Here is an 18,708-nt window from a genome sequence, read left to right as displayed (position 1 = left end):
GAGAAAGAGGGAAAGAGAGAGAGTGTGTGTGAATGGGGAGTGACAGATGTATCAAAAATTGTTCAATAGTGTACATTTTTATTTTAAATAATGAGTTAGGAATTTGAAACTTTTCAAATGTAAACATCTTTTCACTAAACTTGACTTTGTTAAAATATGCAGAAATATTAGTTACATTAGTGAATAATATTATAAACAAATATTGGGATTTCTTGCTTTACTGGAATAATATTGTTGCAATATGAAAATTAATGGAAAGAGGTAATTAAACCTCCTCAGTTCTACTAGACATTGTGACATTTATACAAATTCTGATTTGGGGAAAGGACAGTAAGATTTTGCTGATGTTTCCATGTGGGTAAATTTATAGTAATGTGTACTAGGTTGAACTTATTTTAGCCTCTATTCCTTGTTTACATTTTATTAGTGTTATAAAATGTTATCAACAGTATTTATAATTGGCTGAATCTCAGTGAAACATACTCCTACTTGCTTTCCAAATCTATTTTATTAATAAGCATTACTGACAGCACACAGAATGCAGGGTTACAGTGCACAGTGAATAATTGTTAGCAATATTTTCCTCAATTCATTCATATTGGTGACTTTATAGCCAATGTATGATTTGTTTATGAATCTGGCACAAGCTTTCTGCAAACATTTTTGGACTTCTGTCAAAGGCAACATTCATGTAAATGTCTCAATGCGTCTATACAAACAATATTCATATCCAATCCAGACTTTGTACTATGCATTTGTCCTTGGAGTTCCAAGGGTTATTGTGTTAATAAGTTGTCCTTCATTGGTAAGTTAACCAGTAACCAGTCTTGCTTTCTAGAGCCCTTTACCTATCAATAGAGCCTCTTTGCCTGCATTTTGATCTAATGGGTCACACCTGGCCCTGCTCCCTTCACCGATTGGGCTCCCTGCCAAACCTGACCACCTCCAGGACCATTGACCCATCTCACCCCCTCACCCAGCCTCCCCACTTCAAGAAAGAGAACCCTCAGCCCTATGATATCGGTATCCCACGTGAAGCTTCCTTTGGAACATTCCCCAACAGATGGAGCCAAGGCTTCCAACCAGGTTGGCTTCCAGGCAGGGAACCCTGCTGACAAACAAAGACACAGACTGCAGAATTAAAACTCTACAGCGGTGGGGAAAATCTCAGACTTCCGGATTTTCCAACCACATCTTCACCCTTAACCCTGGCTTAGTAAATGCATCCCTGTCAAGATTGGAGTCATTCTTTGGAATGTTCATCTGCTCCTGATTTATTTAAGAAAGGGCATCTCTATTCTTGCAGAACTTATATTCATATTTTAAAGATAGTTTTTTCCTGGGCACATTGAAAAACAACTTTCAGATTGCCAAGTATTTGTCACCCTCTAGCAGACTAATGAGAAGAATATAACCTTCATTTTCCAGCTGGGTAGTTGGGAAGCTGCCATCATTGTGTACAGTATTTAGAAAATTACCTTTTATGTTTTAGCACAAGTACAATAAATTTACAATTCAATGGAAAAGATGAAAAGCAGACTACAGGAATCAAGCCAGATAAGGTAAAGCAGTGGGAAAGTATCAGTAGAGCATCTTGCTGAGACATGGCAGCTGGGAAGTGTTCAGGGAGGCACAATATCAATGGCAATGAAAGTGTGGGTGAATGGTGCCCAAAATGTCAACTGTTTATTACTTGAGTAATTCAAAAACAGGACCAGAATTACCCATTCTTATAGGTTAGATAAGTTGTTACCTCTGGGGGAAGAAAGATCATCTGTAATAATACATGCAGTTGTTACTCTGATTGGTCAGTGGATTGATTTGTTGTGTGGGGCCTAAGGAGCGTGGACATGCATGGGGGACTGGAGTGCGTGAGACACATGCGGCTGGAGCAGGATGGGTGTGTGGTGGTGGAGAGAAAGAACAGCAGAAGGTAAGGGAAGCCCAGCAACAGTTACTTTGGCTGGAGGGATTTGTGAGTGGAAGGAGGGATGGCGTGGATGGGGATGAGGGGGAAATAGCATGGAGGCTGCAGCAGGGAGGGGGGGAATGATATGAGAGGGAGGAAAGGGATGGGACATGAGAGATATGGCATGGGAAGGATGGAATAGGACAGGATGGGGATTAATACTGTCAAAACACAGACCCTATTTTCACCTATACTCATTGAAGTTTCGAAGAATGAGACATGGACTTATTGAAACGTATAAGATCCAGAGGGGACTTGACAAGGTACATGCTGAGAAGATGTTTCCCCTCATAGAGGAACCTAGGATTAGTTTCAGAATAATGGGCCACCCATTTAAAAATGTACCAAATTAAAAATAATACTTAACACAGAGTATTTTCCTGGCCCATTTTCTGTTGAATTAATTTAAATGTTCTATTCTTCTCTAACTGCAGTCATCAGATAATATTTCTGCAGTCCTCATTCAGCCATTGGTGCATTTCAAGTTAAATCTGTAATGATGATGTCCTGACACAGGCCTGCACAGACATATGTTTCATTGAGACTCTGGAACGTTCCAGAAAGGAACTCTGGAACTCTCAAATTGGTAAGAACGGTGTAGCTTGAGATTCATCTGCATCCAGGGTCTGGCCCGCCTACTGGACACTAACGGTGTGGTTTTCCGCACCCGCCCACCGCCGCGATTTTCTGGTCCCACCACAAGTCAGTGGACTTCTGGCTGAGGCGCCGCCTCGCCCACGGCGGGTTCTGCCCACAACGGGGCCGGAAAATCCCTGCCTACATCTAAGGCTTTCCCTTTACTCAAGTAAATTGGCAGAACTCACTTGTGTTCCCAAGTATGTGAATGATGCTCCCACAAATCAAGCTTACTGACAAAGCTATGTTAGGAATTCTTTTAAATCGTTACCAGGTGAGCAGGTTTCTTTTCTTAACTTACCTTCATGAGTACAAACTTGCTCCTTTGACTATTAACCAAAGAAAATTAATCCTGAAAAGGCATGACTGAAACCTTTGGCATGGCATGCGACTTAGGAAAAGGGGGAAGAAATCACTGGGCATGGGCAGTAAAACTAGGAATGGAACAAAGCAAAAACAAAAGTATTTTTTGGTGATTGGGAGAAGTAGTGTTTGAAAATAAAAAAAAAAATGTTGCTTTCTTTCAGTGTTCCCACAGTCAGAAATTCCTTCGTGTAGTTAGTCGGTAATTGGAATTCAACAGACCTGGCACAATGGATGTAAAATACAACATGGCCGTCCATCACCATCTGAATTTGATTTATTGTGTTGGGTTATTTGGAGTGGCTGGGACATGTAGCTCATGTACACTCCCCTTCCTGAGGAACTCTACATTTTCACTTCCCCCACATAGATGATGTGCTGGCAGATATTTGCTTTTTCTCCTGAATACTTTGCTATACAGTTCCACTGGTGGTTACCCTTCAGTTGTAATCCAGCTTTCTACCTCATTGATCAGAAGGTTCAAAAGTTGAGCAAACCTTAACTTTACACACCCCTTTACATTCACTAAAAGATGAAAATTTTTGCCTGCGCAATGGCATTGACCATTAGATCAATTGGAGACAGGGGGAAACAATCACTCCACTCGGTTCCTGACATGTACCATGCCATGCACAGGCTAGGCTGTCTCACTGCTGACGGAAGAATGAAACTTGTTTTACACATCATGAAATGTGGAGCTTATGTATCAATAAAGGGGAAAAAATCCATAACAATAAATGCACAAAAACAGATTTAGTCACTTAAATCCTGGATTTCTGTCATTCACAAGATAAAGAAGGCCATGCAGCCTCTTTGACTTGCTTACATATTGCCAGCCATCTTATTTTCCCATTACACCTACTGCTAAACTTGTCCAGTGATCTGAGTTCAACTACCCTTATGCACATGAAGTGATCAACTAGTGTAAGGAAATACTTCCTGACATTAGTCCTGAACCTTGCCATTCACACCCATGAACCTGGTACTCTGGCATGTCCGTTTTAAATTTTACTTTCTCTATCCTGTTAAACACCTTTTAAATACCTATAAGATACCTTTTGCTACCCCTCATTTTGAGCCCGAATAGTGAAAGCTAACGTGTTATTCCTCCTAGCTGATTCCTTTAACATTGGGGAATTCACTTCATTGTCCTTATCCACACTACCTCAAGGACTTGTGTACCAGTGAGTAAGATTCCACTCAGTATTCCAGGGGAAGCCTAAACAGAGCATTGGAAAGCTCGAGAATCACTTCTGGGGATTTGAACTTCAGTTATTGAGGAGAATATAACCCAGTGTGAAGCTTATTTTGCCTACTGTTACCTTGCACTTGTTGGGCATATTGAGTTAATTCAGCAATGGAGTTTGGTACTAATTTGCTGTTATTTTGATAGCTTAAAGTTTGCCTCTTAACCTTCTGTAGCTAATTAGTGTTCTGATGTAAGGATAAGCCATAAGAAGGAGAAGATCACAGATAAGATTTCCCTGTTTGTGTTAATGGGCTCATTTCTGCTATGTTAACAGTTGTAATGTTTGGATTGGCTTCAGCACCCCCAAAGTGGAGCAGGGCAAACTCATGATTTACCCTCCCTCTCTCACACAGGGGTCACTGGACAGGGAGAAGGAGCTTACTCTGCATATAGACTGGGAAAATCAGATGGGCAAAGGTACCCTAGATGAGATATTCATAGATGTTTTTGGGATAGTTTTTTAGAACAGCACTGACACCAAACAGACCGGGCTCTCTTCGACCTAGTATTGAGCAACAAGATAGGATTAATTAATGATCTCCGAGTGAAGGCACTCCAAGGTAGCAGTGATCATAATATGATTGAATTTTACATTCAGTTTGAGGGAGAGAAGAGTGGCTCTGAGACTAGTATTCCCAGCCAGAATGGAGATGATCAGATAATTCCCCTTCACTCATGTGCTACCGTCCCAGCAGAGACCAATAACCTTAAAAGAAATAAATCCCCAAATGACCCCAAAGGAAGGAACCAATGGACAAGATTTCACATTTGAAAACCTCTACTGTAACAATCAAACCCAAAATCAACATAAATTAAGCATGCATTAAAACAGACAAGTGATATTTCAATAGCAATAATGAATTTCTCTTTAAATAGTCAATGAAACAAAGATACTTCTCCCAAATGTCGCAGCACCACTTCCAGCACACATGTGGCACCACATGCAGGTCTCAAAGTCCTTTAAACCCTGCCTCTAGTACGTAGAGGGTTTCACTTTTCCCACTCGCTGTTTTTTTCCCTCGAGTTGCTTTCACCAGCAGGTTTATTCCATCTGCGTTCCCTAGATACCGTTCACAACATCAAGGCGCACTTCAACAAACCCTCTGTCACATGGCATAGCTTTCCAAAGTTCCTTTTCAACTGACCAACCAACAATACCTCGGGTCATGGTCTGGTGCCCTCTGGTATAAATATCTAGCTCTTTAGTGTGCCTGAGCTATTCTCATCGCTTTTAGGTTTCAGCCTCTTTTTGCCAGATTGTACATTGCCTCACCAAAAGCTCCTTTATGTCCACCTTTCGGCCAAATAGAAAAACTGACCTTTATCATAGAGAGCTCTGCTTGCTTCTCCTGAACATCAGGAGTTTTCTGTGTTCTACTGCAGCACAACAGGCTGAAATCCAATGCTCCGAATTAGTTGTTGTTTGCCTTTTTTGGTTACCTAGCTTTCATTTCAATATCAACCTCAAGGTACCAGGCCATTTCCCAGAAAAGACCTCACAGCCAAGAGTTCCAATTACACACCTCTTTTCAGAGGCTAAGTTTCACTTTTGGCTCTAGGGACTGTCTCAAAAATTCAGGCTTTTTGAAAACTACAGAATTCATCACACATGTCTGGAGACTGCACTGCTGTATGTGACTGGGCAAAGAATTTGTCTAAACTATCTCCATTCATTGCAGTTTTTCAAAGAAATCACCCTAGTTTTATTGGAAGACACTGTCGCAGTTTTATTCATGAGCCCTTTTTTGCCATAGTCCTTGGAGACTCTTTTAAATAGACTCTGTAGACTGTTTGCTACAGCATGCTGTTTAAACAGTATCAGATTACTGAGTAAACTAGAGTTTACTGAGAGTCCTACTGTAAGTCCTGTCCTGCCTCTAATTCATTGACTGACCCAGTGCAACTCATTGGTTATCACAGCCTGTCACGGTGGGAAAAATGGCGGCTGTGCCCACTTAATCATAGGAGAGGCCACGCTTCAGTTTTCCTGCGGCAGGAAAGCCTCCTGTAATTAAGTTAAAGGCAGGAAGGAGGCCATGCAGGAAACTCACCCACTTGAGCGAGATTGTCAATTAGGCTCATTATGAGCCAATTGACACCATTTATCCCTGAGCCCCACAGAAGTTAGTGGTGACTCAGGGATTAAATGGGAATTCCATGGCTTTCCCAAGCCTCCCAAAGACCACCCAGCAAACACAAGCAGCCTAATAGGAGCAGAGCAGTCCCTCATGGTTAGGCACTCAGTGCTAATTGAGGGACTTGGCATCAGGAAGTGGGGGGAGGGTGGGGGCTGCTGAAAGCCACCAATTGGCCCTTGTCTCCGATCCTCCTGCAACCCCCTCCCTGCAATCCCCATCGCACCCTCACCCAAGTCCAGGGATCCAGTGACAATCCCTGGTGAAGCCCCTGGGGCACTACCGGCAGCATCCACCACTTTCACTAGTGCAGCCAGCAATGGGGAGCTGCAAGCCTCAGATTAGCCAGCAGCTCTCAGCAGGTCAGATTTCTGCCCCAGGGTCCTAAATCCTGGGAAGGGCTGACACTGGCCAGTTAAGTTCTCCAACCATTGGGCAGAACCCGAGTTGGGAATAGGAAATTCTGCCCAGGCACTCTAGGAAAATTTATAGGGTTGAATTTTACAGGAGATGGGGTGGTCGTATTGCCCAGCCAGCCTCTTCCACCCACCCCTCCCCCCCCCTCCCCCCCCCACCCCACCCACCCCAACAATTGTTACAAAAGTTGTTTTCAAACCGCACAGCAATAACACACTGCGGGTGGGCAAAACAAGCAGAGAGTGGGACTTCGGCCCCTCAGTGGGAGGGTACTGCCTTCAGGAGCTGCCACCCAATCTGATTGGCTGACAGCTCCAGTGGCCCCAGCAGCGCCAGAACTCAGTAGTGGGCACTGCTGGGACTGCAAGCAGGCCCCGGGAAGAAGAACATTGGATCGCGGACTAAGGTAAGTCCCAGGCTTTTAAAGCGAGAAGGGATCGGGCACTGTAGGTGTTGGGGGTGGGGGTGGTGGAATAGGGTGACAGGATTTGGAGACCAAGTGGGGAAGCATAATAGGAGGGTATCATCTCGTGTGGGTTGCCCTGAAGCACACAGAGCACCCCATGAAGGACGTACCCCCACCCCCTTCCTTCCCACCTTTTAACCAGTTGGGTTTTTTAAAAATGGCCTACACACTCCTGCCCACGCCAACCATATTATGACATGGGCAACATAATATTCACATCAGTTGGCTTGTTAACGAACTCAATTGGCATTAATTGTTTTTAAATGGCAGGCCCACCTACAGTTTTATGAGAGCCGGGTTGGGCAGGAAGGCGGTGGGTTAGCCACTCGTATTTGACGTGCCCCTGCCCCCAAAACACACCTAGCTGTGTGGGGGGCACAAAATCCAACCCATAATCTCTTAAATAAAACATAAGTGCCTCCAGTTATTTTTGAACCTGAGTGATTGAGATGTGCTCCTGTAATGATAACTGCGTCAGCCGAATTTGCTAACTCAATCTTCACTTCATATTGCAGTTTCATTCATATCTTTCAATCAAAATTGTAAAGAATTCTCTTTCTGCTTTGAGTGCACATTGGAGTAACTACAGGATCCCACAGAATGCACCTCAATGGTCTTTGATAGACACACAGGAGTAGCTTCTCTTGGCGGAACCATTGGAATTCCACTGGGATTTGGTCCTTGGTGGAATATGCAAACCTGCATAGGTAGTTGGCAGCTGCAACCTGCAAGTTCAAGTGTCATCATAAAGAAATGGGTTGAGAAATGCACCATTTCATGCCTTTTGGTGTGGGCGTTTTCTTACATCTACCCTCATAATCTCAATACGCTTCTTTAAAGTCTTTAGTCACTCATTACCTTCTGCATCACAAGCAAACAGCTAAATAACCAAGATTAGCAAGTTTCCCTGAATGGAAGAACTATGGTGATTATTTCTAGGTGCTGATTTTTTGTCTCCCTTTTCATGGGTTGCTAGTCTCTTAACAGAGGAGAATGATTACAATGTAAGGTGGTAGAAGGCTGCAACCTGGGAACATGCAGATTCTGCACAGCCAGCAAAGGTTTCCTGTTAATTTTAAAACAAAGCAATAATTTAATCAATTATTTCTTCTTTCTGTTTTCTTGTTTCATCAGTCCTACCTTGAGTGTGACGACTCCTAGTGCAAACATGTCAATGGCATCACTAGCAAGCTAGTACATGGTCATTTTTCACGCATTAACATGGGTAATAAGTTTCAGGAGACTGTTGGACTTGGGCAGCTATGCCACATTGCTTCCTAATGTTACTGGAGGATGAATTATAATTAGATGTGCTAAATATTATGACTAACTGTCTTAATTTCATCCCAGACATCACAGGGACAATTTCCCTGACATAACACACAGACCCCCAGGTGCAAATGTCAGAAAGTAGGATCAAGATGCATTATGCCAGTTTTCCACCCATTCTACATTACCCCCGAGGTTTTTCTTCTGGGGGTGGAACGAAACAGGTTTAGAGCTGATCCGTCAGACACTTTCAATGAGGCACAATGGATTGTTCCTGACTTCATTTTTAAGTGGGGCCTTTGGCTGCGTGTCCTAGTTCAGGATGCCTATAGAACATGATGCCATGGCCTGCCCTGATACCCCACAGCCAGAGGCCTCCTGGGTGGTCAGGATTGGGTTGGAGGGGTGGGATTAACCCACAGGCTGGAGGTCAGATTGTCTTTTAAGTTTTAACCTGTCTGAAATGTTGAGGTTTACTCAGTACTTTCTGGCTATCGGGTGAGGGATTGGGGTGAGGGCCAAGGAGTGGGTTTGTAGCAGGTGGACCTGCATTTTTGATATTGCTGAGTTATATTAATAGTATATGACAGGAAATCCCATATCTGTTGGGCTTGCACAGGAAACAATGTTAGCTACAAGGAAAACAGTGCTATAACTGCGGGAAATATATTGTACTATTAATTCAGAAAATTCCAGAAATCTGCTCACCCCCCAGGATCCCATTGATCAGCTGCCAGGATCGCACAAGTCAGTTTGAAAACCTATGGTCTACCTGAAAGTGCATTCAAGTGATTCCTTCCCAGGGAGATAATAGCAGCGTTCAGTGCTCAAATGAGTAGGTCGAACACCAGACAAAGCTGAACTTACCACTACAAGTGAGCCTTCTATCATGAGTGAATCCCAGAATGGTGCTAATATTGGCAGTGGAGCAGCATGTAAGTGAGTCAGCATGATTGGATAGTGGGGAACAGCTCTTCTGACATTACATAGAGTTTGAGTGAACTTCAAAGTGTCGTAATGTACTGATGCCCTGACACATTTTTCCTCAGGTGTTTTCATGTGAACAGCCAGAACAGGGCCAGGTAGAGATCAGGGAGGATGGATAAAAAACTGCCAAGGCTACTGTCATGTATTTGCCACCTCAAAAGTGGCATTGGCAGAGGATTGGGAGCAAATTGCCTGCCTGCGTCCTCAGCTTTCTGTTGATCTGTTCACTGAAACATCACACAGTGATAAGAAACTGGAGTCAACTGCTCTCCAGGTGCCATATTCCAGTAGAGGATTTAGTCACTCCATTACTGCATGTACACTTTATTGTTTCATTACACCTTGTAGTGTTCTCAGGAGGCCCTTACCTCATTACTCACACACGCACACATGTATCCTGTTAGTTCAAGCGGGGCAGGAAGATTACAATAGTATAATAACACAGCTGTATTTCATGTTACATTTCTGTTCAGTGGATCTCAGGAGTCCCAAGTGAAGCCAACATTTTTACTATTTATGCACAGTTTGTGGATCATATTTTGCAATTATCGTGACAGCGAAACTGTCAGCGTTCACCATCATTACCCTTCTGAAACTGACAGCAACTTCTAGAGTCTGACATGCAAGTTAAATGCAAAAATCTGGAAGTTTCTGTCAGTGATTCTAAATTTCCTTTTTTAGTGTAATACCGCTGTTGAAAACCCTATGACACCTTGTTAATGAGGTGTAACTTTTTAAAATAGTGTACAATGCCCTAATTACTGCTAAAGAATTTCTCTAGCCTTGGGAAACTAATTGTATGTACTTATGTAATTCCCAGTTTTTAAAAGTTTGTTTATGATATTGCAGTTTCTAATGTACATGCCCCAATCATTTATCTCGTTCTCTGTAAACTTTATGAAAAAGTGAAGGATAATCAGTGCATTTTACTTACTAATTTGCTGTCTTTGAGAATACTTCAATGTGATTGACTGCTTATCTTGCATGATGTCATCGCTGTTGCTGGATGCCTGGAGATCCCCTTGTCTTGATCCCCTTGGATTCAAGCTAACAGTGGGTAAAGGGAGATCCACACTACAGAGATCACTAGGTTATTGTGGGTCGCTTTCCTTGAGGTCAGCAGCGAGCGCTGTGCGAAGTGTAAAATCTTGAGCTTTATGTTAAAACTTCAATAACATGGAGGCACAACTTGTTAACCCATTGCACCATGGACTACAGGACCTGGTTTTAAATGGTGTTCACACTTGGGTTTTGCCCACTCAGCCTCCCACCGCCAGCGTTTCCCCTCTTTCCCTCACCCCGGTCTGTGTAGTGTTAAGCACAGCTACGATCAATGATGAACGTGAAACAGGCAAAAGTCATCAGTGTCTTTGAGCTGCATTTCACGTTGCTCCTAACAATTAGTCTCAGAAGGAACTTGGCAGAGATTGAGGGAATGTTTGCAGGCCCCTCACTGTTCTCTCACACAGGAACCATTGTGCGGAACCAGGGAAATTAGGTTTCTTAACACTTCCTTCTCTCTCCAGTTCAGCTTTCTGTTTTTTTTATGTACAAAGCCTTCCTCCACTAGAATAGGCTTTGCTGCAATTTCTATGGTGAAACAATTGTGTCTCCACTGAAAGGAGTGTGAGGTAGTAAACTGCATGCACATTAAATACTATTTAGCTTCACTAGACGTGTACAGCCCTCAACACAAGCATCATTTTAAAATTGATGTTGTTGTGATTAAGTGTAAGACAGTGCAATGCATAATCACAAATCAGTAGTGACTCTGATTTGTCAGGATGAAGCAAAATATTTTTTGTTAATTAATTCCTTTTCTCTTTTAAATTTCTGTCGAGATTTTTAGAGGGTTATTTTGGCCAAAGGGTGAAAACAGACATTAATTAGCGCTGCGCTAATGAGACACACCTGTTTGAAAGGCTGCTTTTGGCCCTGAGAAACAGAATTTGCATTTGCTTGGATGTGCAAAACCAGAAACCTGCAGCTTCACCACTCAAGTGCTGATTATACACCTTTTTTGTGGAGTGGTGGATTCGAGCTTCACACTCTTCCACACATGCGCGCACTCACTCACTCACACTCACGTTTTGGTAAACAGCGGTAAGGTCCACAACTGCATGCAAATTGCAGGAAAGAGCAAGTTAGAAAATTTGAGGGAATAAATACATTTTGGACAGAAACAGCGGGCAGAATTTTTCAGTCAGCATGCGAGCACCCTGCTGAAGCCAAAACCTGACCAAGGAGGCAGCCTCCTGGCCGGCAGTCAGAGGTGGGGAGGAGACCAGCACTCTATCGTTAAAGTGACCCCCCCACCTGGCAACCAGCAGTGGCAATAACCATAGGGGACAGCTGCAGCCACAGGGCACCCTGTGAAGGCGTTTCCCCCTCTGCAGTGATGGTCTGGCATCTGTGGACACTTTTTATTTTAGCATTTTGAAGATTCTTCAGGCAGTGGCTCCAACTTCAGGCTCTTTCATCTACCTACACCAGCAAGGCCCACCTTGGATGGTGGGGCTGCTGATCTTTTAGCGTTGGAGGGCCACCTATTGCCCCTGCAGCCTTGAAATCCTGCCCACTGTCCTTAATTGGATGGCGAATATGCCATTTGGCTGTTAACTGGCCATCCTCTTGGTAAATTGTGTCAGGGTCAGAATGCAGAAATAATCCTGACATCAGGATGCTGTCCCAAAAATGAAAATTCAGCCCAGTAGTTATCTTTATTTTGAAGTAGTGACTTGACAGAGTGACTGATATATTATTCATGCAATCAGTGTCCATTCCAATGTTAGCTATCTTGAGGGCAAAGCCTAATTCAGTAACGTCAACCACATTTTAAAGTTTCAGGTGAGTCATCTTTCTTTGGTTTTGCTGCACTGGGCTATACTCAACAAAAAGCTGCAAAACACTTTTTCAACAGGAACAAAGATATCTCGCCACTTCCTTTTCATTGGGACGTTGACTCCGTCATATTGTGCAGCTACTGTTTCTCTTGAAGTGTTCCACAGTAGTGTTCCTCTCTTGGCTGTTTACTCCAGATCACTTTGCAGTTGTGTTGGGACTTTGTCACAATATTTTTCCTTTGTCACCTCTTCCCATTGAGCCTATTTACATTCCTTTCTCCATCAAATGGCAAAACAGTGAATCTTCTTTGCTTTATCTGACTCCCTCATCAACTATCATCAGTAGCGAAAAGCAGAAAAAAAAACAAAAGCTGGAAATGCACAGCATTGGAAAACCCACACAGTAAGTCAGAAGTGTGAGAAAAACGCCAGCAGGATGTATGGGAAGAATGGGGACAGCTTCCCAAGTAAGAGTTGTGTACACAGATGCAGCTTAAAGTGTACAATGTAATAACCATTACAGAGACCTGGACATGGTTGAGAGCTAAATATTTCAGGCCAAGTGATCTTTAGAAAGGTCAGGGAAATGGGAAAAGGAAGGTGAATTGCAATATTGATAAAAGACACAATAAAGCTCAATTTTGTCCTCACTCGACATATTTACGTTTACAGTTGATGTGTTGTAGAACAGGTAATCACATTTTTGATGTCTCATCTCAGAAACCTTTGAAGAGTAATAGTGTAAAAATCAGCAGCAGATGATGTCTTTCATGCTCCCTCGGGGGGTGTGGTTTGAGAGCCTGTTCCTTTGCATCCCACTTGGGTTGGAATTCAAGTTGAATATTCTGCTGGCTTGCATTCTTTCCATTGTTTTCATGGGATTATAGTTTATTAAAATCCAGCCAGAAAAAAGACATTAGAAATTGTATCTCTTTACAAAAAAAAAATCCTTGTGACAATGATAATGATAAATTTGTACAGAACTGTGATACAAGGCATTGTAAACAATACATCCTGGGCTTTCAAAAACAATGATTTTCTCCTCCACTCTCAACAGCAACAACTAACTTAAATATGTACACAGAAAGCCTAATTCAAGTATCAGTTCTTTTTCTCTTGTTCAGAGCCTGTGAATAGTAACTGTTCCAGCATGACCAGGTTAATGAACTGACTTCTTCTTTTCCAGGGAGTTCATGAATCTAAGGGTGTGTCAGGAGATTACCTGCGATTGGAGTTGTTAATACAGAAGGTGGTGGCTCCATACCTGGGAACATACGGTCTGCACACAGGGGACGAACATGGTACACACTCAGCATGTTTTCTGGGTAAGAACATTCATAACCTAGTTTTCCACCACAAATTACAAACTATAAATCATTTAAATTGTCGAAAGGTTCTGTTGAATGTAATTGGAGGGCGTGAAGTTTGGAAAAGGAATCAAAACCATTCGCTAGATAAAAGGTATTAATACAAACATACAAAATAGGGGCAGAAGTAAGCCATTCGGCCCCTGGAGCCTGCTCTGCCATTCAATAAGAACATGGCCGATCTGTTTGTGTTTCAAATTTCACACTCCCATCTACCTCCGATAATCTTTGATTCTCTTGCCTAATGAGAATCTATCTACCTCTGCCTTAAAAATATTCAATGACCCCGCCTCCATCACCTCAGAGAAAAAAATTCTCCTCATCTCTGTCCTAAAAGGGCAACCCCTAATTTTTAAACTGTGCCCCCTAGATCTGGACTCACCCACAAGGGGAAACATCCTTTCCACATCCACCTCGTCGAGACCGTTCAGGATCTTATGTACTTCAATCAAATCACCCCTCACTGTTCTAAACCCCAGTGGATACAAGCCCAGTCCGTCTAACATTTCCTCATAAGACAACCTGCTCATTCCAAGTATCAATCTAGTAAACCTCCTCTGAACCACCTCTAACGCTTTTGCATCCTTCCTTAAATAAAGAGACAAAAACTGCACACAATATTTGTAATGTGGTTTTACCAATGCCCTATATAACTGAAGCATAACATCCTTACTTTTATGTTCAATTCCTCTCATAATAAAGGATAGCATTCCATTAGCCACCTAATTACTTGCTGTGCTTTCATACTAACTTTTTATGACACATGCACTAGAACACCTAGATCCCTCTGCACCTCGGAATTCTGCAGCTGTTCTCCATTTAAGTAATACTCTTTTTTTACTCTTCCTGCCAAAGTGAACAACTTCACATTTTCCCACATTATACTCCCATCTGCCAGATTTTTGCCCACTCACTCAACCTATCTATATCCACCTGCAATCTCCTTATGTCCTCTTCACAACATACTTTCCTACCTATCTTTGTGTCATCTGCAAATTTAGCTACCATACCTTCACTCCCCTCATCATTGATCATTGATATAAATTGTAAAAAGTTGAGGCCCCAGCACAGATCCCTGTGGGACTCCATTCATCACATCCTGCCAATCAAAAGAAGACCCATTTATGCATACTCTGTTTTCTGCCAGCCAGCCAATCTTCTATCCCCCACACCAAAAGTAGATTTTTAAAAAGCTGAAATAAAGGTATTATTTTTGAATAATCTGGACATGATAATGTTATTCACCTTTGGCTCCTGGAAGCCATTCTGTTTTATGTTATACTAACCTGTTAACATGCTAATGGTGTTGTATTCATTGTGAGAGGCAGGTTATAATAGATAACCATAATCTGGTCCTCTAACCTCTTCCAAAAATCAGAGCAAATGTAGAGGAGACCTAGTGAAAAGCAAGCTGGAGATGATACTTTTAATAAGAAACTTGCCATTTTATGCTAATAAAATTGAGTTGTTGAGTGAATATAACACAAGAACAAACTATTATTTCAATAGACCAAGCTTCATCATAGCCTCACTGAAACCTAAAGTGTTTCTGAGACCTGTTAAGTCTCACTCATTTGAACTGGCATTCATTCATTTTGGCTGTCAGAATTGATCTATTTCAGTGGACACAACTGTGTATGTTTAAGTGAGTTTGCAGTCAGGTTTGCTAGTTATTTCTCCTCCTAGATCTCAGTCTTGGCAGTGGCCTTGTTTGACATTACTGATTTTGTTGTTGTTGTTAAAATAACAATTATATATTTCTCTTTAATAGAGAAACGATTCTTTCCACGCTGTTCCAAATCAAATGAAATTCTGACCAAGAATCCAGTGGTGCGCTCAAAGAGCTACAACAATCCAATGTTAACCCCAGTTGCAGAATATGAAAGTGAAGGAAGTCTGGTCAATGGCACAAGTATCAGAAGGCACTCTGTATCAGAAATGACGACTTGCATCGAGTCTGAAGGCTTTTTAAATCTCAGCCCCTGTGTCACTACCCCCACTATAGACCCAATGTCTGTCATGACTGCCACAGCAGCACGGAACCACTTGCCTGGAGAGCAAGAGCGAGCTAGCATACGAACAATAAGTGAACTTCTCCAGTGCAAGACTATGAGCGAACCCATCATCAGCCAACAGCAGGATCTTTTCCATGTTCAGGATCCCAGAGATGACCAAGACAATGCCTTTGAGTTGTCAAGTAGCCCCTCCTTGATACCTGCGGCATCATCCAGCCCTGAAAGCACAGGAGACAACATTTTGGAATCAGTCGGTACAGACTCAGAGGGGATTTTTCTTGACTTTGGCCATAGATGTTCAGAGACGCCAACATACAGCAGAGAAATGAGCAGACAAAGTGTGGTGTGACATTAAAAACAGCAAAACTAATAACGTAGTGCTGCAATAAAAGAAACCCCCACAATCACAGCCAAACTGTGACTGTTGCACTGCCAGTTATTAAACGCTGAAGTGTTTTTAAATTCATCAAATTGAAGGGAAAGAACATTTCTGATACACGATCCGAATTTGAAGTATGAACCTAGAATCCTAGAATGTATTAAGACCAGCAACATTTAATGTCTGCAGCAAATTTACTTGAGCTTAAGACACACTTGTTATAATTTATATATTGAATAGCAGCACCACATCCAGCCTGATCCAACATAGAGGGGCAAACTCCTCATTTTCTCATTTCTTTCCCCTCGTCACTCCATTAATCTTTGGCTTTGCAGGGCTGCTAAAGACTGCAGAAGTATTTCTGCAGTGCACAGTCACTGATAATATTGTTTTAGGTTACCGTGAGTTATTGCTTTCTCTGGGTCTGTGTTGTTGCTACATTTCCAGCTTATGGCAGCTTTACAGAGAAGCAGAGCAGTAGATCTTAAGTGACAGAAAGAGGTGAAAATTTGAATGAAGTAATTTTTTTTAAAAACAGGATTCAAAGAGTTAAATTCCCTACTTCTCGATAATAACACCATTGAGTACTAAGAGCCAATGGTGTTGATTTTAAAAATAATATTCAGATGATGTTTCCCAATTTAGACATTTTGTGAACAAAGTGCATTCACATGTCACATTCCTTTACCCATTGCAAATCAAAAAAGATGCCCTCGTTTACCGCGTATTTCACATAGTCTGCAGTGACTCATGCTTTAGATCTTTGATTTGTAGATTTTTTTAATGCTCATGATTTATGCGATAAATTTAAGTAGCCATCTATCTGGATAAACCTATTGCGTGAATCGTGACTATTAAGAAAAAACTGAGTGCTGAGCCTGTGATTAAAATCTACTGAACTGCCCGGGAAATCTTACACCAGGAGATATCTGAGCTGTTAGTGTTTGAAACTTTTAAATTGCTGGTTAGAAGCTGCTTGAGAGCAACATCATGATTTGCTTTACACCAGCTTCACGAATGGGACCTGTCGGACTGAGGAGTTAACATAAAGGAAGTCCTGTACAAAATGAGTGTTCCAGACTTAACCAGCCATTCAGTAACAAGGGGGATTGAAAGATGCTGATATGTGCTCTGATATTTCTCTTTACAGAAGAAATCAATAGAATCGGCTTCTCCTGTTTTGAAGTGCTAATCTCATTCTGCTGCTGTAGTTTGAAGATTCTGTTTCAGTGCTGAGGGATCCTGCATGGAATACCCACGTGAAAAAACTCTTTGTAATTTGGATGTAACATAAGGGCGAGGAAAGAGAAAAATTCCCCACACAGGTTTTGTTCAAGGAATTTTGAGCAAGAAACTAGAAATGGGTCAGTCCAGTTTTACCCTGCTCAACCATCCCCAAAGCAAAGACCGATATATAAAGATAACCTGGATAATTTATTAATCCATAAGGCAAAACAGAAAACCTGAACACAACCAAGCATTGATTCTGGTGCACCAACCAATAAGAGCAGTTACTAAAGCAATAATTAAGTCTGTCAATTCAGCAGTGGGGAGCAGTTGGGAAGGGATGTGGGTTGATTACCATGCCACACAGAGATAGCACTTTACCATCTCATCCTTTTCTTGGAGGTTCTACATTCAAAATTTTCCGTAACTTCCTTTATCATTTTTTGCCTCAAGATTATAAACAGGAACCTCTATTCACTACTTAATCATTCTTTTTTATCCTGTCCACCTCTCCTACGCTGTACTCTCTGAAGGTGTTGACTGTTTTCTCAGTGCCAGGCAGCCTCTGACACATAACTCATTTCAGCCTACTTGACAATGGAGGCATTACCCACCAACCCCATCGCTGTCTCACCAGGTATAGATGGCAATCAGGAACACAATCTAGAGGTGCTAATCCCAACTGGGTACAATTATACCAATTAAAATCATTTAACTCAGCTGAGACTGGAGATCAAACCTGGAACTCTCCTGGCTTGTATGACTGCACTGTTCACTGGGTAAACTTGCTGAGCCATCAGTAGAGTGGGTAATGGAGTCTTGATGCCATTGTTGACTGCACCGTGTAGGCGTACACTTAGATTTTGGCAACTATTTTTTTCTGATGTCTGTCACCATTTTATTTTACTACACTGAAGTTGCATGACCTGCCACTCATCCTATTCAGTAGAAATCTGTTACTATAAATAAATGCAGTAGAAACCAGTTAACAGACACTGTTAATGAAAATAATAGTTTAAGGAAAACCTTTGTTTATTCCCATTGCATTCTACAACATTTGCTCAACAGAACCATTGGATATAGGATATGTGTGTGTTTTCCTTAACGTGGATGCGCTCCACTATGAGGCTTACATACTTGTATTTACAATTGTAATCTGTTCTGTAGATATACCACAGAAGATCAATGAATATTAATGAACAGTAAATCTTACTTAATTTTCTTCATTTAAGAACTGTCTATTTGATCAATACATTCTTAGACAACTGACTTCATATGAGGCTGCTATTGAAATGTCCTACCTGTATTATATATGTTATTTTATCATGCAGAAGTGCAAGTTTATTGTTTAGGCTGGAATGGTCTGAAGATTTATTTTTATTTAAC

At 41.9% G+C, this 18,708-nt stretch overlaps 1 protein-coding gene across 4 annotated transcripts in view; it reads left to right on the top strand.

Annotated features, from left to right (window-relative positions):
- prr5b (proline rich 5b (renal)) overlaps positions 1-16,999 on the top strand; it is a 98,231-nt gene extending 81,232 nt beyond the window's left edge. For all 4 annotated transcript variants that reach the window (XM_078568343.1, XM_078568342.1, XM_078568344.1 and 1 more), the window contains 2 exons: positions 13,521-13,659; positions 15,473-16,999. In XM_078568343.1, coding sequence (XP_078424469.1) covers positions 13,521-13,659; positions 15,473-16,065 — 732 coding nt within the window. In that variant the 3' untranslated portion in view covers positions 16,066-16,999. The remainder of the gene's footprint in view (positions 1-13,520; positions 13,660-15,472) is intronic.
- The last annotated feature ends 1,709 nt before the right edge of the window (positions 17,000-18,708 follow it).

Source organism: Cetorhinus maximus, chromosome 22 (genome assembly GCF_964194155.1).
Source record: "Cetorhinus maximus chromosome 22, sCetMax3.hap1.1, whole genome shotgun sequence".
NCBI classification, from domain to species: domain Eukaryota; kingdom Metazoa; phylum Chordata; class Chondrichthyes; order Lamniformes; family Cetorhinidae; genus Cetorhinus; species Cetorhinus maximus.
This window is presented reverse-complemented; position numbering and strand designations above follow the sequence as displayed.